This window comes from Carex rostrata, chromosome 13, assembly GCF_964058835.1.
Source record: "Carex rostrata chromosome 13, lpCarRost1.2, whole genome shotgun sequence".
NCBI lineage: Eukaryota > Viridiplantae > Streptophyta > Magnoliopsida > Poales > Cyperaceae > Carex > Carex rostrata.
This window is the reverse complement of record NC_135930.1, coordinates 9,369,854-9,396,411: the sequence shown is the minus strand read 5'-3', so window position 1 is coordinate 9,396,411 and position 26,558 is coordinate 9,369,854. Positions and strand designations below refer to the sequence as shown.

At 36.7% G+C, this 26,558-nt stretch overlaps 4 protein-coding genes across 7 annotated transcripts; 3 read left to right on the top strand and 1 right to left on the bottom strand.

Moving 5' to 3' along the window:
* Positions 1-1,222: 1,222 nt before the first annotated feature.
* Positions 1,223-5,825, top strand: WEE1 (WEE1-like kinase). Its single transcript, XM_078314076.1, has 10 exons — positions 1,223-1,568; positions 1,796-1,856; positions 1,962-2,025; positions 2,449-2,715; positions 3,242-3,306; positions 3,389-3,498; positions 3,703-3,743; positions 3,996-4,141; positions 4,665-5,018; positions 5,509-5,825. The coding sequence occupies exons 1-10, from the start codon at positions 1,309-1,311 to the stop codon at positions 5,620-5,622; spliced, it is 1,482 nt and encodes a 493-aa protein (XP_078170202.1). The 5' UTR covers positions 1,223-1,308; the 3' UTR covers positions 5,623-5,825.
* Positions 5,826-6,449: 624 nt separating this feature from the next.
* Positions 6,450-11,188, top strand: LOC144564481 (putative isoprenylcysteine alpha-carbonyl methylesterase ICMEL1). Of its 4 annotated transcripts, none has more exons than XM_078314078.1 (11): positions 6,450-6,850; positions 7,427-7,503; positions 7,790-7,859; positions 7,943-8,023; positions 8,282-8,356; positions 8,778-8,879; positions 9,227-9,364; positions 9,601-9,666; positions 9,753-9,896; positions 10,407-10,497; positions 10,836-11,188. In XM_078314078.1, exons 1-11 carry the CDS (start codon positions 6,603-6,605, stop codon positions 11,001-11,003), a joined length of 1,260 nt encoding a protein of 419 aa, XP_078170204.1. In that variant the 5' UTR covers positions 6,450-6,602; the 3' UTR covers positions 11,004-11,188. The 4 variants fall into 4 exon arrangements, 3 of the variants coding, with proteins under 3 accessions (XP_078170204.1, XP_078170203.1, XP_078170205.1); XM_078314077.1 differs by having other exon boundaries at positions 6,463-6,850; positions 7,940-8,023; XR_013514637.1 differs by having other exon boundaries at positions 6,516-6,850; positions 7,940-8,023; positions 10,412-10,497.
* Positions 11,189-14,270: 3,082 nt separating this feature from the next.
* LOC144564479 (uncharacterized) lies at positions 14,271-21,716 on the bottom strand. The gene is made up of 8 exons (XM_078314075.1): positions 21,249-21,716; positions 20,139-20,348; positions 19,553-19,806; positions 18,363-18,633; positions 17,948-18,031; positions 16,509-17,827; positions 15,753-15,909; positions 14,271-14,681 (listed from the first exon to the last, which is right to left on the bottom strand). Exons 1-8 carry the CDS (start codon positions 21,507-21,509, stop codon positions 14,448-14,450), a joined length of 2,790 nt encoding a protein of 929 aa, XP_078170201.1. The 5' UTR covers positions 21,510-21,716; the 3' UTR covers positions 14,271-14,447.
* A 1,493-nt stretch (positions 21,717-23,209) lies between these two features.
* Positions 23,210-26,558, top strand: LOC144564478 (RNA-binding (RRM/RBD/RNP motifs) family protein). Its single transcript, XM_078314074.1, has 6 exons — positions 23,210-23,842; positions 24,160-24,218; positions 24,312-24,381; positions 24,663-24,785; positions 25,325-25,444; positions 26,027-26,558. The coding sequence occupies exons 1-6, from the start codon at positions 23,360-23,362 to the stop codon at positions 26,459-26,461; spliced, it is 1,290 nt and encodes a 429-aa protein (XP_078170200.1). The 5' UTR covers positions 23,210-23,359; the 3' UTR covers positions 26,462-26,558.

Genomic DNA, 26,558 nt, shown 5'->3' with positions numbered 1-26,558 from the left:
CAAAAAAACACAGAATAGATTGAAAGGAGGTTTGTTGAATTCACATGCTCTCCAATACCTGATAAGGGAATCTTTTACAATTATTAGATCTGAACCGTTCCTTTTAACTTAGCACAAATCTCAAAGCCCAAAAATACTACCCCCTATTACAACCCGAATCTCAAACCGTAAAGTGAGAGTGATTCTCTGCAATACCGGAGAGGATACAGATTCAGGTTTGTTTGGGGTGAAATAGATTTGAATTTTAAAAATAAAAACGTTTTTTTTTAAAAAAAAAAAATTGAATTTCCAAGTACAAGTAGGTGGGTATGGGTAGACGGGTACAAGTAGAATGGCAGGAATGGGTTTGGGGGGAAATAAATTTGAATTTAAAAAAAAAATGCTTTTTTGAAAAAAATTTGAATTTTCAGGTACGGGTAAGGCGGGTAGGCGGGTGCGGGCGGTTCGGGTACGCGGGTAAGGGTACGCGGGTAGGGGGGCACGGTCCGAGCGAGTTCGGGCAGGGGATTCGGCGGGTAGACGATCTGATCCGGGCAAGTACGGATTCACCACGATCCAAGTAATCACAAGTTAACTTCCAAAAAACCGATCCCAGCCCATTTTAACCTGTACCCGGGTTACTCGTGTACCTGTGCCAAATCTGAACATGATCCGATCTGATCGAGTATGGGCCACGGGCGAACCGGACCGGGTTTGACGCCCGGGAATAATTTAAATGGATCCAAATCTGCTGTTATTCTAAGAAGTCTCCATTTATGTGTCTATCTCTCCCTTGTAAATAAGAGGAGAGAGAAATAAAAGAGAGAGAAAAGAGCGGATAGCAGAGATTTTGAATAGCTCTCATTCCAATTTAAATACACCAGCTCTACTGCTCTAGCCATCAGATTAATAATAAAAGATTTTTCTCCTGTACTAAAAAAGGATTCCCTCTCCCTGACTTCATTTTCCCGCCAATTCCCCTCCTTGAAGCCTTCAGTATCCGCTGTTACTCATGCACGCCCCTTTTTACATATTCTGTCCGCCTGATCTAAAACACACGGTGAAAATAGGTTCGGAATCTCCGACACTGAAAACTTTATCCGAAGTTTATCTAGATCTGCTCCATCCATCTAAATCGAACGGTGATAACATGAAAGAAGAAGGTGCTTTTCAAGACGTGCATAACAGCGCAAAATGAACCGCCTCTCAAGCGCATTTAAATCATTATTTTAGTTTCATATTTATTTTCCTTTTGCGGAACGCTCCAAAACAACGCCAAAAAAGGCGCGATGCCTCTTTTGATGTACCAGTGCGACGCAGTGTAGTGTGATGAAGGGGAAAACTCCCAAATCCAAAGCAAGAGGGAGGGGGAGAGGAAGAGGAAGAACAACTGGAGCAGCCGATCCCTCTTCTTCATCGCATCCAGTTGCGATGGGAACTAGCGATCTGACCGCACTGCTCAAGGGCGTCACTCTTCTCCGTCCTTCCACCCGGTTCCAGAAGCTTCTAGAATCTTCTTGCTTGCCAGAGCCCGAAGAGCAGCAGCAGTCGCAGGAGAGAGATTTCATCCTTAGTCAGGATTTCTTCTGGTAATTCGAAACTCAGATCTGCAATCGTTCATCCTGTAATATTTTTTCCTGATATATATTTGGGGGTAAACTGTTGGTGTTAGTAATCTGAGCAAATGGATGCCGCATACCGAAATCAGCAAATATCTTTTGAAATTAATGCTCGACCCGGGACAATTTCATTACTTGTTCTTTCTCTCCTCTTAATTAAAATTTGAATTCTTGCCTGTGTTTCTTTTGATTCGCAGTACACCAGACTACATTACGCCAGATGCACCACAAATTACGAGCTGCCTTGAGTTTGACAAGGTGGGAAGGTTCAGTTTGAAGCTGAATCCTTTTTTTTGTTTTATTTTTTCTATTAGTTTTAGTGAAAGTCCATTTTGTAAAAAATAAATTCCATATTTTATCCAGGAGAATGTTTGCCCGAAGTCACCGGAGAAGTCTACAGTAGCACGAAGCAAAAGATACAAGAGAGGTATGCTGAGTTATATACTTAATTTTTGGAAAGTATACTTCTTATCTACCAAACAATGTCAACTTATATCAGGATGACTTTTTAATGGTTATGAGTTTAAGCCACTACGGGCTAAGTTTGAGGGATTCTGAGTTCTGAGCCTTTCCCATCTGATTAGTGAAACGTTCTTTTAAAATAAATCATCTTCTAAACAGCTTTCCTGGGGGAAATTCCAATTCTAGCAGTATAGTGTTCATTTTTACAGCTTGGCTTCTGCAAATAGTATTTAACCTGAAATAGTCTTTTATGGCCTGTTGTTTTCAGCAACTCTTAAGCATGTCAAGCTTGCATATAACCATTAGAATTAAATTCAATATTTGATAAAGTTTCTGTCTACTAATAATTGATTTAAATAATTATTAATTGGTTATGCTATTATCTTAGACCTGTCACCAAGTGCTCCACAATCCACCAACTTGGCATCACAATATGAGCCCATGGAAATCACACAGGAGGCCTCCAGCAAGGATGGGCTAGATAATACCAGAAGTCCAATGGATGATTCACAAAAGAAGAAACACAGCTATGTTTCCCAGACTGCAGTTGCACTGAGATGCCGGGTTATGCCACCTCCCTGCATTAAAAATCCATATCTCAACGTGGCCTCATCACATGTTGATGCATTCTGTGATAGGAGGTCAAAATTGTCAGGTTGCTTTTATTTTTATCATGGAGATTCCATGTAAATCTCCTGAAAAAATCTAATACGTTGTGCATACCTCATTTGACAACCCTATCAAAATGCATTCCACTATAGGTGTTGATCTGTTTTTTAGGAGGCCAAAGTTTTGCCAGGTTCTTCTATTATTTGTTACAAAAATGCCATGGATGCAAAAGCTAAATAAGGGACATACTTTGCCCTAATAAATACTAACAATGTCATTAATGCTTCCTCAATAATGTCCAAAGTAGGGTACCTTCTTATTTACATTGTATAGGGAAGCTACAAAGGGCAGTCAGGGCATATTTTGGAGAAAAAAACATATAAAGAAGGGTATGGGTGGTACTTTGGTGTTTCTGTAGGGGTAGTGCATATGATATTTTCTGTTATCCATTAGGTATTGTGATGCTTTTTCTCAGTTTGTAGTAGTTATGTTTTTATGGTTTGTTGGGGATATGAAATTTGTTCTTTTGTTGAAGTATATCTATATCCAGTTAAAAATGTAGCTTCCTGCAGGATTTTCTCCCTCAGTTGGTGGAGATGGGCTTTCACGGTACCGTACCGATTTCCATGAACTCGAGGTAGCTTGATTCACTATTTCTTTTTTCTTTCTTTCATTTTTGAAGTAAAGCTTTAGTGACTTGCCACTTCCTGTTATTTCAGCAAATTGGATATGGTAATTTCAGCCGGGTATTTAAAGTTCTCAAGAGGATAGATGGCTGCCTATATGCTGTCAAACAAAGCATTAAGCAGTTGCATAGTGAAACAGAAAGGTAGCTTTTATATTTCTATTGTTATCTTTCTTTTTGGTAATTTTAATTTCCTTTCAAACTAAAACACAAATGGGTTATAAGAGAATTAATGCGAAATATGTTCCTTTATTACTAACACCCTGAGTGTGGCTTTTCCATGGGGAGCTACTTTTAATCAGTTTTGTTTTCAATAACAAAACTGACCTGTTATCTTACACTTTTTAGGAAAAGAGCATTGATGGAAGTTCAAGCTTTGGCTGCACTAGGTACTTTAATCTTTTGATATTTTGCAGTGACTAGTGAACCTTTAAGTTCACTTGATTCCCAATTTTGTCCCTGAAATTGTAAGGTCGGTTTTTTAATTAACTATCTGTCTTCTTTTGTTCTTCTGTTAAATTCTAGATTAGCATACTGTGGCCAACTTCAGGGACCAATTTAATGTATTTAAACTTTATGAACCATAACTTATGTTAATAAAATATATTTTTGAAATAATATAAATTTGTTGCACCATCCAGGGTCTCATGAGAACATAGTTGCATATTACACCTCCTGGTTTGAGAACGAGCAACTATTCATTCAGATGGAACTTTGCGATCACAGCTTGACAATAACTAAAAATCAGGCTCCAAAATGCAGTGAAGTCCTTGAGATGCTCTATCAGGTCCAAATCATCTCTTTTTTTGTTATGTTTCTGTAAATTGTGCAACTAGTTAATAACAAGTGCTATTTGAGTGACTGCAACTTTGATTGTTTTTCAAACATTGCATGATTCATGGTGAATTGCATATAGATTGGGTTTCATTTTAATATAGTTGCATTATTATTGGTGCTTGAGGGCATTTGATAGAGACTTGATTGATTGTAAATAGGGAACATTGGTTTTATATGGTTCTGCTACTTGCATTGACCAGGGTTTTTTTGGTATGAGTCATTGTCAACAATTAAAAATTGGTATGATACATTCCATAAAAACGCTGAATGTGCCTGTTTTGTATATTTGTGCCGTTGATAATATACCTGTATTTATGTAATACACCTCTCTCTGACTCTGGTATATCATTTAATTTGTTATATACTGTGCTTTCTTAGAGTGTTCCTCTAAAATAGGGTTTTGCTGATTGTCACTAATGCTTTGTTTTGGTGAACAAACCATAGCTCATTAAAAAATTCCATACATGTTTCAGATAGCCAAGGCACTGAATTTCATGCATGAACGAGGCATAGCTCATCTGGATATTAAACCTGAAAACATATATGCCAAAAGCGGTACCTACAAACTTGGTGATTTTGGCTGTGCAACTTTGATGGATCATAGTCTTGGCATAGAGGAAGGGGATGCGAGGTACATGCCAAATGAGATGTTAAAGGATCAGTGCGAGTATTTGGATAAGGTGGATATATTTTCTCTTGGTGCGGCCATTTATGAGATCTTGAAAGGGACACCGCTGCCTGATTCAGGACCAAAATTTTATAGTCTGAGAGAAGGAAAAATTTCGCTGCTTCCTGGGTATCCTGTGCAATTCCAGAACTTGCTCAAGGTATTTTATTTTGCTTTCTCACGACGATTTCAATACTTGGCATCTGACATTCCACTACAGCCTCCTTTAAGTCAGAAAAATAAAAAAGTAATTCTGTTTTAAAAAAAATGGCAAAGCAGCCATTGTTTGTGTTGGATCTCGTGGGTCATCCTATGTTCAGGTCAATTGAGTCTGTGTTGGATCTGGTTCTTCGAGTATTTTATGTTAGGCTGTTCAACTGGGTGCCGGGGGGGTATTAAAAATAAGTCCTATGTACCTGCATTTTTGTGTAGTTGGAAACATCATATTTTATGTACTTTTACTAAAGGAAACTTCTGTTTTTTGCAACCCACCCATACAATAGCTCTAGAAAAGCTACCCTTGGTCCGAAATGAGTTTGTAGTCTGATTAGATTGCCTACGGGCTTTTCCTCAAAAAAAAAAAGTCTGATTAGATTCAAAAGTGCCCTGATTGAATAACACAATTGTTTGTCTTTTCTATTTCTTACCAGGCTATGATGGATCCAGATCCTGTAAAGCGGCCTTCAGCAAGAGAAATCCTAGAGAACCCAATCTTTGATAAGTTATGTCCCGTCTCTAAATCACAATCCAAATCCAAGCAGTGAAAGAACCTGAAAATGGCGCTTGTCTTTTTGTTGTTAGCATTTCCTGGCCTGTTAAGGGTACCTTTTTGGGACTATACTAGGTTACATATCGTACCCACTTTTTGTAAAGTTTTAGCTATATAGCCAGGAATTACTTTTGTCAAACGAACACTTCCACTCTCCATGGGAGGCTTATAAAATATCATTTATTATTGTCCATGATTTTTCGTACGTTCTCACACAGCATAATTATTATTAATGCTAATTACGAGTTTATTTAATCAGGAGCGATTGCTGATTAAATCTGCTATGCATATAATGCAGGGTGCCTTATTTCTCTTTATTTTTCCGATCTTCTCTTGAAATTTCCAGCTTTTAGGATGTTCTGTGAATAAGTTTTTATGACCCAATATGTAAGATACAGTCCTAGCGAAGCAATTCAGATTCTGAGAGTCGTCGTTGAAGAAACATGTGGTGCCGAGAGATTCTACAAGAAAAAAATTGTGTTGTTTTTAATGTTTTTGTCATTCAAAGTACATTTGAGTTCTATGAGTATTGAAGCCGTCTGATGTGCTTTAAAATTCGCGTTTCCAAATCTTTAAGTGGAGCGTGCACGAATCTTAAAGCGTACCAGTTACTCATCAGAATCCAAATTTACTGGCCATCGCAACTTGCGGAGACTGGAGAGGCATAGTAGGGGGGTGAATTTTTGTGTGGGGCCCACGCGAAAGGGATCACACATTTGTTCGGTCCGTCAGAAAATCGATTTGACAGGCCGGATCGATATACCAAACCCACCTTAAATCCGCCGCTCCACAACAATTTCCATTTCTAGTCGGCAGTCGCTATTTTCAGACACCTATGAAATCCCTGACGTGTCTTGCTTTCCCCGCTTTCTCTTCCGCCTTGAAAGCGACTGGAGGCGACCATTAATCCTGTTTTCATGGAGTCATGGTAGAAGAACTCATTGACGGAACTGGGCCGATAAAGATAGAGGAAGAATGAAAATTGAACTGCCGATCGTAGAAGGTGGAGAAGAGATGCCGCCGTCAGATGTCAGGAACACGAATCTCGAGAGCACACCGCTGTTCCCTACGAACGGAGGCATCCGGCGGCGAACGGCGAGCGAGTCGTCGTTCTCTGGTCGCATCATGCCGCGGCGTCGCTCGTTCGGGCGCGAGGTTCAGCGCGCCGCCGAGGAGACCTTCCTATTGACCCGCTTAACCTTAATTCTCCTCCGCTATCTCGGGTAGAATTTTGTATTCTCTGACTGTTGAGTCCCATAAGACCCTGATTGAAGTCCGTGAGGCCAGTCTTTCAGTGACAATGGGACATGAACACTCATCAAAAGTTGCAATCTGCATGATCACTGAAGATAGCTCAGAAGGCTTTACTATATTCTGGAAAAGATGATCATTTTTAGATAATGCAACTACATGTTCATCTGTTAACTGTTGGCATAAGTAAAATGGTTGGGTGGAGTGTGAGATGCACAAATCTTAAATTTTGTTGGGCCATTTTTTTTTTTGGGTTATGTAATATCTATTCGAACACCAAATCAAGTGACAAATAAATATTCAGGTACCTTTACCACTTGACATGTATAGCAAAAAATCTGGGTTTTTCATTTTTTATTTACAAGTTACACACAACATTTTGCTGCATTATATTGGAATTGTGGCATGGTAGGATCGTATGTCATAGTTATCCAAAATTTGTACTATAAAGGACCAATAAAGTAATTTTCAAACAATAGTAGTCTTTCTTTACCTTCTTTAATCCTGTTTGTGGTGTGGTACTGTAATAACAAAATATTTTTATCCAGAATAGGATATAGATGGATAATGAAGTATCTTGCTCTTTGTTTATATGCTTTCTTACTCATGCCTGGATTCATTCAAGGTTAGTACGAGTTCTTTTTATAGTTAGATAATACTGGTCTGCTACTATATACTAGTCTGTGTGGTCCACATTTTATTACAATAAAAGTTTGCACCAAGGAATATTATCTTGTTATCTTTTTCCAAAATTTTTTTTCATGTTTAAGCATATTAATCTGTCCTACATACTTTCAATCTTATGAGCCATTCATAAACAGTTGTCGCATGATCTGTGTACTCAGCAAAACAGGTCATGTACCTAAAAGCATTATTATTCCTAATATTTTTATTATTTTTGTTTCTAATAGTTGGATATTATTATTTCTTCTCGAGTCAAGTCTATAGAAGCGTTGTTTATGGCGAAAAGCCAAGAAACAGGTAAGAACGAATTTGTTGTCATTCTTTTTGTGAATTTTATTTCTTTTAAATGCAATGGTTTTGTTTTACTCTGCATTTAGTAGGTTAGATTTGTATTTACCTGCAAATGCAAAAGATAGTACGCCAGTGGTTGCTTTTATAACAGGAGGTGCTTGGATTATTGGGTAAGTAGGTTTAATATTTCTCTTACTTTGATTTTTCAATCATTTATATACAGTAATACTGCTTTGTGATTTTATATTAGAATTTATTTTCGGTGTATTTCTTGGTATTTGGGTTTGGTTAAAGGGTGGAATGAAGTCCTAAAGGTTTTGGTTGAATTCTACTATGTGACCCTGTTAGCGCTTCTACTAAACTAAATATAGTAAGGTCCAATGCTGTAATCCACTATTTTAGTGGTTAATTTCCTCTTTTTTCTGTAGTTACAAAGCATGGGGTGCACTTTTAGGAAGAAGATTAGCTGAAAGGGGGATTATTGTTGCGTGTATAGACTACAGGTAAGACTAATTTCTTTCTTTTTTATGGGTTTCTGGTGATTACCTTTGATTTAAAGCAAAAATATAATCATAGGGTTTCTTTCAACTGACAAGTTGAGGTAGATCCCTCACAATGACATTTCCCAAAATTGTTTTCAACCTCATATCAGCAGTACTTAAACCAGACTGAACTCTCTCTCTCTCTCTCTCCCTGTACCAAATATATGATGTATTCTAGGGAACTGCTGTGATTCCATATATAAATGTTGTGAACATCTAATTATTTAAATTCAAAATTTTATAAAATCTGTCTGCTCGAAAAACTAAAATTAGTGATGTACTGCCGTTTTATGTTGAATGGTGCTCAACAGTTTGCAGAATGGTTAAAAAAATGTAAACAACCTGTAGTTGACATTGTTTCATCTTTTTATTATATTTTCAGGAATTTTCCTCAAGGTACAATTAGTGACATGGTTGAAGATGCCTCTGAAGGAATTTCATTTGTTTGCAATCAAATTGCTAGCTTTGGGGGTGATCCTAGCAGGTCATTTTCTTTTTCCAAAAAATTGGAAATTATATTTTCCATGTACCCTTTCAAATTGATAATATCTCATTTGACCTACCTATTTTTGACACAAGTTGTGAACAGCCAAATTTTTCTAACTGATACACAAGGAGTGGGAATGGCTGGAGTATCTTTTTATAGTTTCCTAGAGCACACAGGTAGTGTTAGGTTGAGTTTTTACTCTTCTGACTGTTGTCCAACATTAATTGAACTTTCTCCTATGCCTAGTATATTCTTGATTTAGTAGTTTGCTACTATTTGATCACCATTAAGGGGTGAACTCTTTTGTTCTATCTATATGTGATATTAACCTAAATCCAAAACAGGATATATCTCATTGGGCAATCTGCCGGTGCGCATATTGCATCATGTGCTCTCTTAAATCAAGCTATTAAAGAATGTGGTGAGGGAGGTACCTCTTGGAGTGTTTCTCAGATAAAAGCCTATTTTGGTATCTCAGGCGGGTAAAACATTCTATTTAAATTTCAGTACATTTTTTGAAGAACCTCAATTTTGTCAGGCTTTAAAAATTAAGGACCCAAATATAAAAATAAAAGGTGCCCCATTAGTAACAATTTGGTGGTGATTGATGTTGATTGTAGTTGTTTCAAATTCGATCACAATATTGTCAATTGGGTGACTGGTCTCCAACAGCGAAGGCATATTTTATCTTATTGTTTATGCTTTTCTTCTAAAACAGGTACAACATTGTTAATTTGGTTGATCATTTCCATAACCGTGGTCTGTACCGCTCAATTTTCTTAAGGTAACTGACGAATTGATCAGGATGGACATAATTTAGCATTTTTCATTTTATGTTTCATTCTTTCTGAATAATCTTATAATATTTAGTGTAATGGAAGGTGAAGAATCACTCCCTGCATTTTCACCTGAATTACTTGTTCGTAAACCAAGTAACAGGCATGCAGTTTCTCTGTTGCCTCGAATTGTCCTATTTCATGGAACCAGCGATTGTTCTATTCCATCTACTGCCAGGTCAGTTATATAGAAAATGACCCTTTAGTGTTTGCTTTTAAATGTATAGTCAATGCTTATGATACATGCAAATGAAACTTTACTTGGGAGAGATGTGCTCGGGTGTTTCATTGAATGTGCAACCTTTTTGCCTCTGCTTTTAGCTAGCCATTCTTTTGCCTTATTCTAAACGTTAAAACTAAAGTCAAATCATGCGGGTTTTTTGCGATCTAATTATGCGGCAATTTGATAGTTGTATATGTTGTGGGGCAATTTAGTTTTTGTGTTAAGTTTACCCTGATTTAGTAGTTGGGTCATGTTTTGCTGTTAGCCACAGATATGAGAAAATTGTTTGTTGTATTGCAATACACTGAGATATCCATTCTATTTGCAGAAATAATCTTGTATTTCTATTTTAGTTTGACACGAGAAACTTCCTGAAATAATATTATACAGTAAAGCCCAGACATGTTTTTGCAGCTTTTATCTCATTTTGCCTCTCCTTTTTCTGACTTTGACATTTGTGTTCAGCAAAGATCTTGCTGATGCTCTTACAGCTAATGGAGTGTTGGTTGATTTGATCCTATATGAAGGCAAGACTCACACTGATCTGTTTCTCCAGGTAAATGCAACAAAATACTTCTTAATTTAGTAGGTTATAGCACAGCTTCCTCCCATAGAAATTGTATATTATTTCTTTCTCAAAATGTGTCCCTAGGAAAGCAAGATTCAGCTTGCATGGCGCTTCAATAGAAAATTATTAGAATAGATGTCATAGTGATATGCTGAAATAACAAGCCATTTGAAATAAAATTTATTAGACAAGGGCTTCATTTTTTTCGCTCAATAAATCTGGGCCTTTTGTAAAATTAGAGGGGACTATTGGACCTTCTTAACAGGCGGGAGCTTGCTTGCAAATTGCCTAAGCTGATTTTATCCATTCGCATTTTTGTGAATTAGGATCCATTAAGAGGCGGAAGTGATCCATTGCTTGAGACTGTAGTTGCGATAATTGATGAAGATGAAGATGATGCAAGTGCAGTTGCAAAGGATGTGGAAGCACCTATAGCACGCCGCCTTGTGCCTGAATGGATGTTAATACTCGCTAGTAGAGTTAGCCCTTTTTAAGCAATTATCAACTTTTTTACAACTTTTTTTTGTTATTCCACAGCTTAGTTCGTCTTTGGTGCTGTAGATTAATTCTGGTATCCGTTATTGTAGATTTGTAGTTATTTTCATATTGAGAAGTTCTGCTGGTGTTGTTTATTGTTCCTTGGCCCTTTTCTTGTATAAAATAGAGTTGAAATCGGACATTTTCTTTAATAAATTGTGGCCGTGCCCTTTATTCAGCACTTATGTTGGATGCTTCTTAGCAATTGTAGATCTTTGTTAATAATAATGTTTATTTACCCCTTTTTAATATAAATGGAGTTAAGAGTAACTGCGGTGCACACTACCAAGCTTTTAAAAAAAACATAGTAATGCACTGTTAAATAGCTTGGCTTTGGGACTTGGTTGGATTCTATTTCTAACCTATCTCAACTTTGGACTAAATATTTGGTTGATGTTGTTAACTGCGCTGTCAAATAATTAAAAAAAGAATCTTTTTATTTCAATTTCTCGAAATTCCTAGACAGTGCCAGCTAATCATCTTGTGTTTGCCTAATCAGGTAGCGAGAACGTCATATTAACCAAGGAACTGGGTTGTCCTAACAAGTACATTGCTATTTTATTGATGGATCAAATTAACCAAGGATTTATTTATTTATATAGAGAGAGAGAGAGATAGGCTATCATGCTTTGCAAATTAAAGTGAGAAGTTTGGATTGACTATTTGAATTTTAAAATTAGAGATATGAGTGCAAATTAAAACTCCCATTTTAATTTGCAAAGCACATGGAATAATAGCATCCAATGCATTATGGAGAGAATGCAATTGCATGTAGGGCTGCAGTTAAACAATATAATTAATTTGCATCGAACCCTGTATGGTTTTTGCGGTTTTTCCCTTGCTAGATTTATCAATGTTATCAGAATCGGACCGGACATCGACCCGGTAAAGCTTCGGGTCAACGGTTCACTGGTCGGATCGGTGGATCAATCGGTTCAACCGCTGGTTTCTTAAAACATATATAACTTATTATTCAAAAACTAAAATAGCTATTCACTTTTACGTCTAAGTATATATCTGGTTGAATAAAACATATTATATACAACTCTAACAAAGAATAACATCTCTAAAACAATAGAAAAAATAAAAGAAAAAATTAGCATAATAGAAGTTTAATTTCTGATAACACTTGACTTGAACAGTTGACACATTCCATGTCACAAAGTAGCCTCACAGACACATTCTAAGTAATCTCATACAACAAAATAAATGCTTAATATTTTTAATAGCTAAAAAAACTAACTAGTAATAAAATTAATTGATAAAAAAGTAGAATTCTAAGGCTGGCTAGTTAAAATGCCACTTGGTAGCCAGCAACTAAGACTGACATCTGGAGATGAGCAATGACCTTCACATCTTTATTCTTCACAACAACAATGCGTTCAACGCAATGCCCTCAAGTTGGATCTGTGTTTCCTCTTGTGGTAGCTTTAGAAGAAGAAGGCGGTACAGATCAATTTCCCTGTAAAACAACAATAATTAGATTATTCGAAAATCAACTTGAAACAGAGGAGAATAAAAAAATATCTAAAGGAGAGCACTAGCCTCAACTATAAAAAGAAATTCATAATTAATTCTTCTGTTGATGAGCAAAAGGAATTCACAATTCATTCTTACATAACCGTGTACTAGTGTATTTTAAGTTTCCTAAGCATAAAATGATACAAGGTGTAAAACAAAGTAGCTGTTACTAATCAATTTTAACCATATAGAATGAAATCGGGTTTTTCTTACTCATCATTCATTTTTAACCTTGTTGGTTTATTTAAAGTAATTACAAAAATCAATAATAAATGAAAACAATATTGCTAACTAAGAAAGTATTATCCATTTCCTACATTTTAGATCTATGACAGAATCATGTCGGAGTGTATGATTTTCCGAACAGGTACAATGCTTTAGCAAAGACAGTTGTCCAAGAAAGTAGTTGTGGATTATCAGGTACCAATTATATTCCTGTACCTCAATACACTGGTTGGTACTTGGTACAATGTCTGGCTGTATAGTTCTTGAAATCAGCTTGTACATCTATATGTATACTTAATTGGTCAGGGTTGAACTATGAGGGACCAATACCAGTATGAACCTGGTCGGTATGAAAATCCTTGTATATTCTTGAGAGTATTCTGTATTTTTGGAGTTATTTATTTATAAGAAGATATTTTTCATTTGACGGTACACTAGGGAAGCCAAATTTATATTTAAATTTGTCTAGCTATTCATCCGATGAATCGATGACCGATCACTACTCAATAGACCATCACATGACAGATTTTTTTTTCCATGAAGTACTTATTTTTTATTTCTCATCCAAATTTACCAAACCAACACCTTCATTGCCCTTATCTCTATCCAATCTGCTATCAAGTTCTCAAATCAGTTTGGTACTTATTTTAGAACTTATATAACTTCAAAAACAGTTGAGTTTCTGGTTTTCTTTACCAGCAAGTTTTGGTAGGGAACTAGACCAAAATGCTCTTTGGTTTGAGCATTTCATCAAACACCTTATATGCATGGATCTATTCAATAAAATTAACTCAAAAATTTCATAAAAATTTCATAAAGTTACTTACATTTGTTGATCCTAGTAGCTTCTTTTGTAATTTGGATTCAAAAGAGGTCTAGAAAAACGAGATTGAGCTACAACTGGTACCGTTTCAAGGAGGCACTGTACCAAACGTTGTGGTACCCATCATCACTTGTAGAAGGAGATTTCATAAAAGACAGCTTTTCATCTTTGCCACCGTAGAATAGGGAAGAAATTGCAATCGCAGGAGAAGAGATTTGAGAAAGGAGAAAATAGACAAACGACATCGGAGTAGAAGGAGATTTACAAGAATCTGTTTTGAACCGGGTTTTACGCCGGTTAAATCAGTGATTTTTTACGAAAAATCGAGCGGTTTAACCATTTACAAGCGGTTCATTCCCTGAAGCGATCCAACTAAAGAACCGAACCGGATAGGTAACCGAGTCCGGTTTATTCTGGTTGAACCACCCGGTCCGGTCCGGTTCTGATAACACTGAGATTTATTCTATGTAATCCTTGAAAAGGAACAATTGGTAGCAGCTTGTACTTTTGCTATCTTCCTTGTTTTACCTCACAATGGAAAACTAAATCGCAAAGATTGGTCATAAAAAACCAAATGAAAGATTCTTATTAAGGAATGGCAAACGCACAGGGGAGCTAGGATTGCTCCAATCAGGAAAAGGATGAATGCAGTGAATCAAATCATAAAATAAATGAACAAATGACCTAGAGATGGTCCACGTTGCTCTACATACAGATACTAACAAGGATGTACCAAGGGATACTATTTATGATGGGAACAAGGCATAAAAACAGGACTGTCAACTAATAGTCTAATACTACAATACAAGGAGTGTAACATCTGAAATACATATCAACTTATAAGGAAGTCCCAGATCTTCTTGCTTATAGATTTGTTAGCTTTGTCTTCTTCTTCATCTTGTTCACTCTCCTCCCCACTTAAAGTTGGATCAGCAAATTCACTTCCTTCAACTGTAGCTTCAGCAACTCCATCTAGGACCATCTTTTCTTCCACCGCAACAATCTCTTCCTCCATTTGCTCAGGTATCGCCTCTACAGGAACTTGGGTTGTACCTTCAACATCAGGCTGTAGAGTGAACAAAAAAGATCATTCCAATCAGAGGGCGGTATAACTGTAAGAACATAAATAATAGAGTCTGGCTAGTATAACATCAGTGTCATTTTAGTTTATATAACACCAACTCCAAAACCTATCGAATCAACTTCAAACGGTGAATCCAAACCGTTCAAACCAATCTTGTTCATTAGTTGTGTTTACATGTATAATTTATAACTTTTTGAGTTTATTTGGTATCAAATCATGCGGTCAAATGTGTGAGTTTTTAAATTAATTTTAATGCATTCATTTTTCAATTTTTCTACCACTTGATTTGATACTAAAATAACTCGAAAATATAAAAAATTTACATTTAAACACATCACTCATAAAGTAAATTAGTTTGAATGGTTTGGATTAGTCGTTTGAAGTCTATTCAATAAATTTTGAAATTAGTGTCATGTGACACCAATGTCGTACTAGGCGGACTCTAAATAATAAATGAAAAAAACATCACAGAACTACTTCCATGTGCCACAATGATGGTGCATGCTACAAATGTAATACAAGAGGAATTCACTATTCTGAACCTGCTTACACAGTTTTAAGACACCCTATGAGGCCAAGAAAAAAGAGAAGTTTTTTTTAAGAAATTAAAGTTTGCTCTAAAAGATCCATCCAGAACAAGTGCCACACTAAGCAGGAATAGAGTAATTAGAAGTAAAGAAACTATCATCAAAAGGCCAAATTTCATATGTACTCCAGTAAAATATCATGAAATTACCCTACAACACTACTAAGCTATAACAAATGTCACTGTAAAGCTAGTAAAATATCATCAATGTTCGTCCCTTCCGCAAAACTCCAAACCATATCACCAAAGTAAATTATAAAGTTCTTTTTTACCTTCACAAATAATTTTCACATACTGATCGAAAGTGCTAATGGGGCCATCTCAGATATATATAGTACAAATTTAACTCATTCCTAATTTCAAATCCAAATCCCTGCTACAACCAACTACTGACAAGTAAAAGGCAAAAAAAGAAAAAAAAATGTGAAAAAAAAAGAATGATTTGTAATAACTTAAATATATTGGACCTGTGTGACATTGTGGTGCACAGTCTGCTGAACTTCGCCCGCATTATCTGGCTTTGATATTTCATCTCCATCTCCTCCTGTGCTCCTCAACTCACTGTCAGCTGGTTTTGAATGCTCCAATCCTTTGCTCTCCTCTCTAGTAACTTGAGAGGCAACTCTGTCATGACATATTTAAACAAATTTTAAATGATAACATTTATGTTTAAAAGATAAAACAAACACAGATTAGGATCTCTTGAGCTGGCACTTTGCTCTACTAGTTTTGTATGAACATTTATGTTTCTATATTTTAGTTAGAAGCAGTTGTCTTTAGGCCCACTTTCATAAAAAAAAAAAGGGCAAGACAATGGTTAAAAAAATAGACAAGAACGGTACTGGTTTGTGACTTTCTGAGCCCAATCATATCCCTTGAAGAGAAAACTTTAGGGGCTGACCACCTCAGTTTGATAATAGTAGATATTTACTGGCATTGGAAAGGAAAGGAAAACAACAGGTACATTAAGTGTGACCAGTAAATTCAAAATCATATTCCAGTCCTTGCCTAAAAGAAAAAAAAGGTGAAAATACTGCTTGGCACTGTTATATGTCAGCACGTACCTGTATCTGACCCAACTAATCAAAAACATCCTAGTACAGATGCTAATAAGGCCTTTAAAATCTTCTCTTTCTTTTAACTGGAACTTGTATGTAATCCCTAATCATGGCCCAAAGATCTTGATTGAATGCCAATAATAAAAAACATATCATAGAACTTACATGGTAGAGCGTCTGAAGTTGTATCGCTTCTCTCCTGGAGTCTGAACCATAGGGCCTGCGGTCTGCCGTCTCTTGCGCCTCCCACCACCTAGTGAAGCACTCTCAGAATAACCTTCACTTTCTTCAACTACAGGCTCCTTTAACATCCTCTTCCTCCCTTTACTCCCTTCAATATCCTCTCCAATTGCACCTTTTGATTCCTTCATCACATCCGTAACTGAGTGGGTTCTTTTAACTGATTTGCCCTTCCCTCGCCTCTTCTGCTGGCTTGTTTTCTCACTTTCCCCCTCCACATTTTCAGAAATGGCATTCCCTTCTGAGATCTTATTCTCTGCTTTATTGACACCTTTTGAGTCTGGGATTTCTTCAATTCTTTTGCCGGGAGAGAGATTGAACAAGTCTGAACACTTTTGAAGCAATGCCAAGTGGATCCCACTGGATCCGGCCTCTGGTGTTGTTGCTGATGCTTTTGGTGGCTCCAATCTAGGAGTCTGTAGTTCAGAATCATTAAATAGTTCAACCCCACAGCTTTTGCAAGATTTGTGTGCTTCAGCCAGAGAATAAAGACTGTCTCTTTCCCTGATCAATTGTTCTCTCTGACCTTTGATTTGTGCACTGAGTGCTCTGAGGTTGTCAATGTCTTTTGCTAGTTCTAAACGGTCAGATTCGAGTTGTTGTTTTTCATTCAGAATCAATTCCTTCTCACTCAAAATTGAGGCTCTCAGAGACTCAATTTGTCTCCCTTCAGATTCTTGTCGCTCTTGAATTGTTCTCTCCAACTCTTGCAATTCCTTCTCACGATTTGTTAAGAACTCTTCAAATTTGCTGCTCTCACCTTGAAATCTCATATTCAAATTCTCTTCCTTAGTTTTAAATTCCTTCTCAAGTCTCTCTCTCTCCTCATTCAATGCATTTCTCTTATCATCCAATAGCTCCCATTGCCTCTCAAAACTCTCTTTTTGCACTCTCAGTTCCTCCAATTCTTTTGAAAGGGAACAGTTGAGTGCTTTTTGTTTATCTCTCTCTTGTTCGAGTTGAGATGTTAGCACTAAATGCATTTCCTTCTCTTCATGTGTAACTCGAAGTCTCTCCTCATCTCTCGAGATCCGCAGTTTTTCTTGCTCTAGTGATTCTTTTAGAATTTCGAGTTCAGATCTTAAAGCACTAAATTCTTTTAGATCTTTATCTAGCTTTTGACGACCTACATTTATCTTTTTCTCATCTTCTTTGACAGATGCTTCCCAATTCTTCAGAACCCTAGATTTTGCATCGAGGTCTGCTTCCATTTCCTTCAGCTTGTGCATTTTTTTCTCCAATTCCTGATGAGATATGGCATAAAAAAACTCATTATAGAGGGATCATCTGTAGTAACATTTCACATTCCCACCTTCATATTACTAAGAACTAAATGCTAAATTCTATGAAGTCAAAAGACTAACCAATTCTCTGTAACTGATATTTTCTTCTCTTCTAACAAATGCTCTTTCTTTAACTTCTTGAGAAACAACCCTCGACTCCAGATCCTGAAAATAAGCAAAATAAATTATACAACTAAAGACATTAGACAAAAAAAAGAGAAGAAGAAAGCAAGGAAATCATTCTGAGATGCAACTTCATCCACCAATTGAACCCAAAACTAATACCAAGTCTAAATTTCCTGAGTTCTTTGGCTTATTTGCTTTTTGATAGTCGTAGCACTTAGGCAGGATCAGCATCTCTTCTAACCCATCTTATCATAAGGTTTCCATGCCTGCTTGCCCATAAACCAATCAACAGCCCAAAAGTTTTACTTACTAGTTGAATCAGTACTATAATTGTAAACCTTAAAATTAAAAAGATTAGAAAGAAATAAACCTTCTCTTTCTCAGATAAAGCTTGTAATCTGTTGTCAACATCCTCCTCCTTTGCCTTAACAGAGTTACTTGTAGCCTCAGTTTGTCTCCTTATCTCTTCTAGCTCTTCTTGTTTCTTGTTCCAAGCCCATTCCCTTTCATTTATTCTATCCTCTCTGTCATTGAGTGACTCTTGCCTATCAAAATTCCGCTTTTGTGTTTCTTCCAGTTTCCTCTCCCAAGCAAGAAGGTTTGCTTCTTTTTCACTAAGATTCTTTTCCGACAATTGTCGCCTAATAAGAGAAGAATACTATTTAAGTCCAATAGTAACATCCACACCAAATTAACATAAGCAGAAATGTACAATACCTGGTCTTTACAGTTTCAAGAGAAATAGTGATAGTATATTAAACCTTAACATAATTACAAAAGATCCTACAATTGTAAATCTACAAAAAAAAAGAAAAAGAAAGAAAAAAAGAAAAGAGAAGTCCAGCTAATACCATAATTATCCAAACAAGACTGATTTCAAGACAGTCTGCTAAGGTACCAGTATGGGCCTAACAGTATGGTAAGAATCAGGCGTGAATTTCTAATGCCTATCAACCGATTCAAACACTCCACAAAGACAACAAGCATAAAACGAGAAAATGTAGGAGCTTCAGAAAAAGAAACAACACAAGACAGATTTTCTAAAGATACCCCCAATTTCTTGATTTGCACAAAGAAGCTTTGTTTGGTCGATTAAGTATGATGCAAGTCCTTACCTTTTCTACAAGTTTTGAAAAGGAAGAGTAACTCAAATCAGATATTTCGGAGTTGATGATTAATAGCTTCATGATGGAAAAAGGAATAGAGGACCAGGAGACACACATATATAGAGAGAGAGGTTGCATTCAAAAGCTTTTTTAAAAATTCATTTTCGAACTCCAAAAAAAGGACTGTTATTGAATGCACATGAACCTAAACCCCAAATTCCTTGCTAACACTCACCAAAACACAACAAAACAATAATGAAATTTCTTAGAACACATGACTACCTTACTACCTTGCATGAAACAAAATTATTTTTCATTTCACTGAACCATGAAAGGTATGAATTCTAAGATTAAGACAAGACTGCTGGACCAGTAAGATGAACTGAAGTAACAGGCACAGCAACCTCTCTTGGAAAATGTTTTAAAAAAAAGAATGAAGTAACAAGAATCATACTCAGTTTCAAACAAGAGCTTTTCCTTGTGCAATTTCTTCTCCATTATTTCCGCATCCTCTAACCTCCGATCAGCTTGGGAACATTTGCGACTGGCTTCTGCCAGCTTGGCTTCTACTTGATGCATTTTTCTTTCGGTCTCCAATTTTTTGCTTTCTAAGCTTGCCTCTAAAGACCTCGCTTCTTCAAGCTTTTTGTCGGCATTTGATTTAACGCCATCGATCTCAAATTGTACTTCTCTAAAAGCATTCTCAAGCTATAAACAAAAGCAGCAAGAAATACCAAGGTTAACTTGTCCATGTATTGGGACTGAAATGGATATGCAATCTCGAGTAGTGGAGGTGCAGTAGGATTAGGGTCATCTTTTGTTTTCATAATTCTTGAACTTTGTGAGGCATCTAACTGCTTGCTTAAGGATAAACATGCAGGTTGAACCCTACGAAGCCACGTATTAGTATTGGAATTCACCTAATAATAAGAAATTTTGTAAACTTGGCCTAAGTATTGGGCAGGTATTTTAAAATTACATATTTACGTGCTCATTGACCATAAAAAAAAATAGTTAACAAAAAGAATAATCAAACATACATCAGCTACACACTGTTTTTCTAGAGCAAGTGCCTTCTTCAAACTGTCCTCGCGCCTCTCAAATTCTGACATGGCAATCAAACGAGCAGATTGTTCCCGTTTCAATATCTCCTCAGTCTCTTCTAACCCTTGTGTCAGCTCTTCAATTCTGGCTGAGCACTCATTTTTCTCGATCAATATAAGACCCATGTTGTGCTGATACTCACGAAGCTGAAATGGGTTCAACTATAATGGTTACAACCGTACTTGAAGGTACAAAATAATCTAAATATTAACTGTATAAGCGTGCACCTGACTAAAGCAATAGTCTTTCGTAAGAAAAACCAAAAAAAGCTTATTGAAAGCCAAAAAGGAATCTTGAGTGGAAAAATTGCTAAGGCAGTGCTACCATTGTATCACAAAGTACATACCATGGATGTACTACTACAACTGAGATTCGTGTTCAAATGAATAACAAGTTTGAATATCAAAATATACACATTATGATGTACACAATCAACTCAATTAAGGGCACATTCTAGAGTATGACCCGGTTTGACTTGTGTATGTGATCTTGAATTTGCAAGAAATCCTCTCATCAATGTAACAATAGCTACGTACTGAAATAATTTCAACTATGCAAAAGTTGATTGGTTCAATAATTTCAGCCATGTTTTGAACTTCATATTTTGTGGACATCTCCTTTCTGTTATCGTTTAGTGGTATATTTTGTTTAGAAGACAAAGGGGCGCTATTGGATCATATCTGATAAGCTGCCAAAATTGGGGTTTTTGTAATCTAAGTTTCTGCAATGAAACGGGCTTAACAGCCTTATTTCCAAAAAAGAAAAAGAAAAAAAAGATGATCGTGCACTATCAATAACCAGTCCCCCTCTCACTCGTTATATATAAAGTACGTAAATGAACATAAAGACCTCTCACTCGTTATATATAAAGTACGTAAATGAACATAAAGACCTGTGGAAAACAAAGATATGTAACAATAATATATAAGAATAAGAACTTCCAAGTTCAAATAGTACAAAGTCATCACAGCTGCTGCAACTGGTGGTACATACCAGAACAAAAATATTAGGAAACCACAACAGTAATCGCTTTTTTCATGACTGACCTCTTTCTCAAGCTCTGAAATCCTCAGTAAAAGACCCTCTCTATCCTTCCTATGCAATTCGGCCTCATCAAGCATCCCGGCCTCTCTAAACCTCCTCCACACCACCGCCTCGTCATCTCCCTCATCACCTTCCCCTTCCCCTGCCGCTAGCCAATCCTGCCGTGGCCACACATTTGACCGCACGGCTGTGTCCGCCACAGTATTCTTCCCCTTCCCACTTGCCGAGGCGCTCCACTGCTTCCTATGCTGTGGCGTAAACATTGTCGCCGCTCAGACAAAAATGTGTGACAGAGCCAACCCTACTAACCAAGTACGAAATTTGATTGACAAAAGAAGAGGGAAAACGAATAAACCCTAGAATTTTTAGGGAACGCAAGAAGAACGAAAAATCGGGTTGGAATTTTGGATCGAGGTGTAAGGGACCAAACGAAATTTGTATGATGGATCCGAAATGTTAGAATCCGGGCGACCAGTTGTATGAATTCAAGAAACAAGATCCAATTCGTCTTTCGCATATCGGATCAATCGGATACCGGATCGATGATCTCCGGGTACAACCCGTTTTCTTTTCCCCCATTGGCTGTTGCTTGTTTACGTGGGCCAGCCTCATGAGTCATGAAATGCAGCCTAAATATGTGATCGCTTGAATTGGTTCTTGGGCCAAGATTGAGAAGTCGGATTGTCCGTTGTCATTTCTGTAACTTGGACAGTTTGGATTCTTTGGAAAAGATCAATGTAAACCGCTCGTATGGACGGTCTGGGACTATCGATGGGATTTGCTGCCGGATTGGACCAGATTTTAAGACCGATAATTTTTTAAACAAGTTATAGATTCTGGAATTCTATCAAAGATATCATGAAATTTGCATTTACACTGTCTAAATATCAACAAGAAGTTTTTTTTACTCATTTTTAGTAGTGTATGTTGGACAATTTGAAAACATTGTAATGTTGTATGTTTTCAAAATACTAGCTCAAAAATAGAAAGGCAAATCATTCTTCTTACAATTTTCTTAATTAAATATTGAACAAGAAGTAAACACACCAAGCCAAAGACTAAAGAAGCTGCTCAGTGGATACCAACAACAGATCCCATTGTAGCCATACCACTGGGGATCTGGCGACCTGGTGATGATCAGATAGTGCAATTGCAAGACCCCTCCTCCCTCACTCGTCTAAGGGGCATCAACAAATGACGGTTAAGATAACAGTTTGGAGTTTATCTGAACTTTTTGATCAAATAAGTACTAGATACAGTGTTGTTATCTATAGTTTTGATTTGCACAATCTTGTGAACTTTTTGCGATGTGTTAGCGCTCGGCCTGTTTAGCTATTATGGGTTATCTCTCTTATAGAACCGATGATATTATCTTTTGGTCAGGGTGATGATTGGGAGAATATCTTGCATGATATATCTCTGGCAATCGCATCCTCTTTCGGCTTTGTAATTTAACTGTGTTTCGCAATGAAGCAGGGCTCCGGCCTTTTTACTCAAAATAAGGCTACGGTGCTATGGGTTGCATAAAGGGCTACGGTGGTACGGCTCAATACTCGAGTTTTCAAAATCCTAATGGTCAATTCGAACAAGATGAACGGTTCGGATCGACCATTAGGATTTTGAAAACTCGAATATTGAACCGTAGCACCGTAGCCCTCTATGCAACCATAACACCGTAGCCTTACCCCAAAAAAAATTATAAATTTTTTTATACATTTTAATAAAAAATAAAATTAATATTTTATATATGTAAAATGAGATTTACTATAAAATACAATAAAATGAATAAATTTTAAAGTTTTAAAAGTTTAGAGAAAAAAAGTATGTACTTTTAAAATTAAGAGAAAAATGTGCGTAATTTTAAAGTTTATAGGAGTATACGTGAAATTCCTCCTCATTAATTAATCCCGTTCTTTTTTTTCTTTCTTACCCGTCGTTCTTTGCTGGTTTCCAAACTTTCAATAATACTCTTGCTTCTAGGGTTCCGTTTGTGTGACTGTCACATACGCCTTTCAATATATCGCACCTTCGCTTCTTCTCCTCTCTTCTCTCTTCCCACCCCCACATTTCTCACCGCTCGAGCCCTATCTCTCTCTGCTACCCTTCCACCACAATGGGAAAGAGGTCTTCGCCTGACGGCGTGATGTCTCTTTTCACCGACGACAATCCCTTCCGCCGCAAACCATCGCCGGAACCTTCTCCCGCCGTCAAGGAAATAAGGACAGAGGAAGCGCCTCCCAAAAAATTAAAATCAGAAAAAGAATCAGAGAAACAAAACCGAAACCAGAGTTCCTCTCCCAAGGTAAGAAAGAGAAAGAGAGGAGGCGAGGTTGAAAATGAGAGCGATAAGATAAAACAGGCAGTATTAAAGGCGGTTTCTTTATCGATTGGGGGGAAGAGGAAGGCAGATGACCTTGAAGCTCAGGCGGCACCCTTCAAGGAGGAACCGGAGCCCTTTGACGATGAAAATAAGCTCTTGAGAACTGTTTTTGTGGGGAATTTGCCACTTAGAGTTAAAAAAAAGGAGATTTTGAAGGAGTTTCAGCAGTTTGGCGAGGTCGAATCTGTCAGGATCAGATCAGTTCCTCTTGCAGATGTGAGTTTTGTGTAACTTGGATAAATCCTGGTGCTTAAATATACAATGCAACTTTACATCTTTCATTCGCTCTATGCCTGGTAATCCACTCAAAACCATTTCAACTTTAAGGGGCAATTTGTCATTGCAAAGCAATTATTAGCATTGAACTTGACTTGTAGTTTAGCAAACCTGGCTGAAGGATGCTTTTGTACTATTATATCTGCAATAATCTTTTTTTTTTTGACAAAATGCATTGGCATTGATTTGCATATGAATTAAAGAGCTTATTTTAGTTTTAATCTTTTTTGACCCGAGTGCATTATTTGGTTTGACAGACCAAGGTTCCTAGGAAGGGAGCTATAATCCAGGGGAAAGTTAATGAAGCCGTTGATAGGTAAAATTTCTTTGCACCCTTTTGTCTATCTTTTATTTTGCAAAGTTCATTTCTTTTCATTTCTAGTATGTTTTTTTTTCCTGAAATTTGCAGTGTTCATGCTTATGTTGTTTTTAAAGAGGAACGATCCGCTAATACTTCTCTGGCTCATAATATGGCAATGGTAAGCTACCTAATATATTTTCCTTTTTTTTACTGGTTTGTACCAGTACTAACCATCACCAGCTTCTGAAACTCACTAGGGACTAATTTGTCCTTTTCGCGCAACTTGCAAAGTTAAAAGAAATGGGTTTGATACAAGGCATGTGGCGCTAATATTTTGGTGTTTGAGTGCAATGACTTGAGACAAATAATTGAATTTGAATTTTCATATTTAATAACTTTCTTCCTTATCCTTTATGAATCTTGTTATATTAAGTTTTATTATGTTTTGCTCTAATGCAGTTTGAAGGGAATCATATAAGAGTTGACATGGCATGCCCCCCCAGGAAAAAGCTAAAAGGAGAAGGGCCTTTGTATGATAGAAAAAGAACTATATTTGTTGGCAATCTTCCCTTTGATGTGAAGGTATGTTCTCACATTCTGCTATTTATTTTCTTCTATTACTTCATGGTCTATTCAGTTCGGCTAAACTGCAGGGTCTATTTATTCTTTCCTCTTTCAATGTGGCATGCACTTCATCTAACTTATAATTTATGAAGGTTATTGGAACGATGCCCTAGTTTTTCTCCCTCTTTTGTGTAAAAAAGAAAAATAGATCTCACAAGAACGATGCCCTAGTTAAAGGATCATTAATGCTTCTGAAAAAAGTGGGAAAGATGTATAGATGATATTATGTTCATCCATGTTTATTGATGATAGGGCTTTTTGTGTATATTTCACAAGAGATCTCATGTCCCTTTCAGTTTTTCTGGATTGAAATTAAAATGCCCTTGAGAAAAGTTAAATTAAATAAATTGTAGAGAACTAGATTTCTAGTACTATAATGTAACCCTCTTGCTTTTATTTACTGTCAATCCACTCTTTACTTTTAACATATATATTTCTTTTTTCATTTTATAACTTTTTTATCTTCTGTCTACTTAATAATTTGTTTATTTTTACAGGATGAAGAATTATATAGCTTATTTTGCGGTATTAGTAATTCTGTTGAAGCTATCAGAATTGTAAGAGATGCCGATACTAGCATGGGTAAAGGCATTGCATATGTTTTGTTCAAAACAAGGGTATGTTCATTTTATCTTCTCTTTTTTACATCTAAAATTGAATTTGCAATTGAATCTGAATTCCTCTTGTTTCTTGTTTAAACCAAATAAATATTAAAGAATCACAAATTCAATCACTCTAGAAAGATGAACAAGAAAAAATCCATGTGTGCCCTTTAACAAGCATGAATAATCACAAGTTTATACCCTTGTGAAATAACAAGTAGAATGTATACTTTTAACGGTAATACTACTGCCAATATCTTCTACTCTTGTTTATATAAAATTTTCAGTACTAGTTATTTCTCTGTAATTTAACTTGGGAGAAGCATGGTATGGAGGGGTAGTTTTGACATGTTTTAGCAAAATATGGAAGGGGAAATGCAGATGAAATCCATTTTATTTCATTTGATTTCTGAAGCAAGCATGAATTCCTCGTCTTGAAGGGGCCATATGTGTTATCTTGAGGTTCTCTAATGCAATGTCCATGAAATAGGCCCGGTAGAGAAGAGCATGAGAAAAATCATTGGTAATACACACTGAATACCAACAGATGATAATTTCTTGCTTTATTTTTAACTCATTTTTTTCCTCTTACCATAGGAAGACGCGAACACAATTGTCAGAAGGCGGGACCTGGAAATCAGAGACCGATCTCTAAGAGTTTCCCATGCAAAGTCAGCAGATGCAGTACCAAAAAAGAACCTGAATATGAATCGGAATCCAAAGGCAAACAAAACCTTCTCCAGAGATAAATTCAGATCACCTACCCCTACCACTATGAAGGGAGCTTCCAGTCTCTCCTACCAAGGCACTAGATCCAGCAAATCTGGCGGCCCACCAAAGAAGACCGCAATGCGAACCCCACCCAGCGGAACCCACAAGAGAAAAAGTGTAGCGTCCACATCAGATGAGGATGCAAAGAAGAAGAGGCCAGCTGTTGCGGCAAGGAAGGCTAAACAGCTCTTGAAGAAGCGAAAGTCGGAGGCTTCAACTCCTGAAAACACGCACAAGAATAAAAGGCCAAAGAAGCATTGAGCCTCATGAAATTTATTGGATCTAATGTCCTTTTTTTTGCGCTATTACTGTACCTGAGGCACATTTACCATGTACCAATAGATTATTATTTCTATAT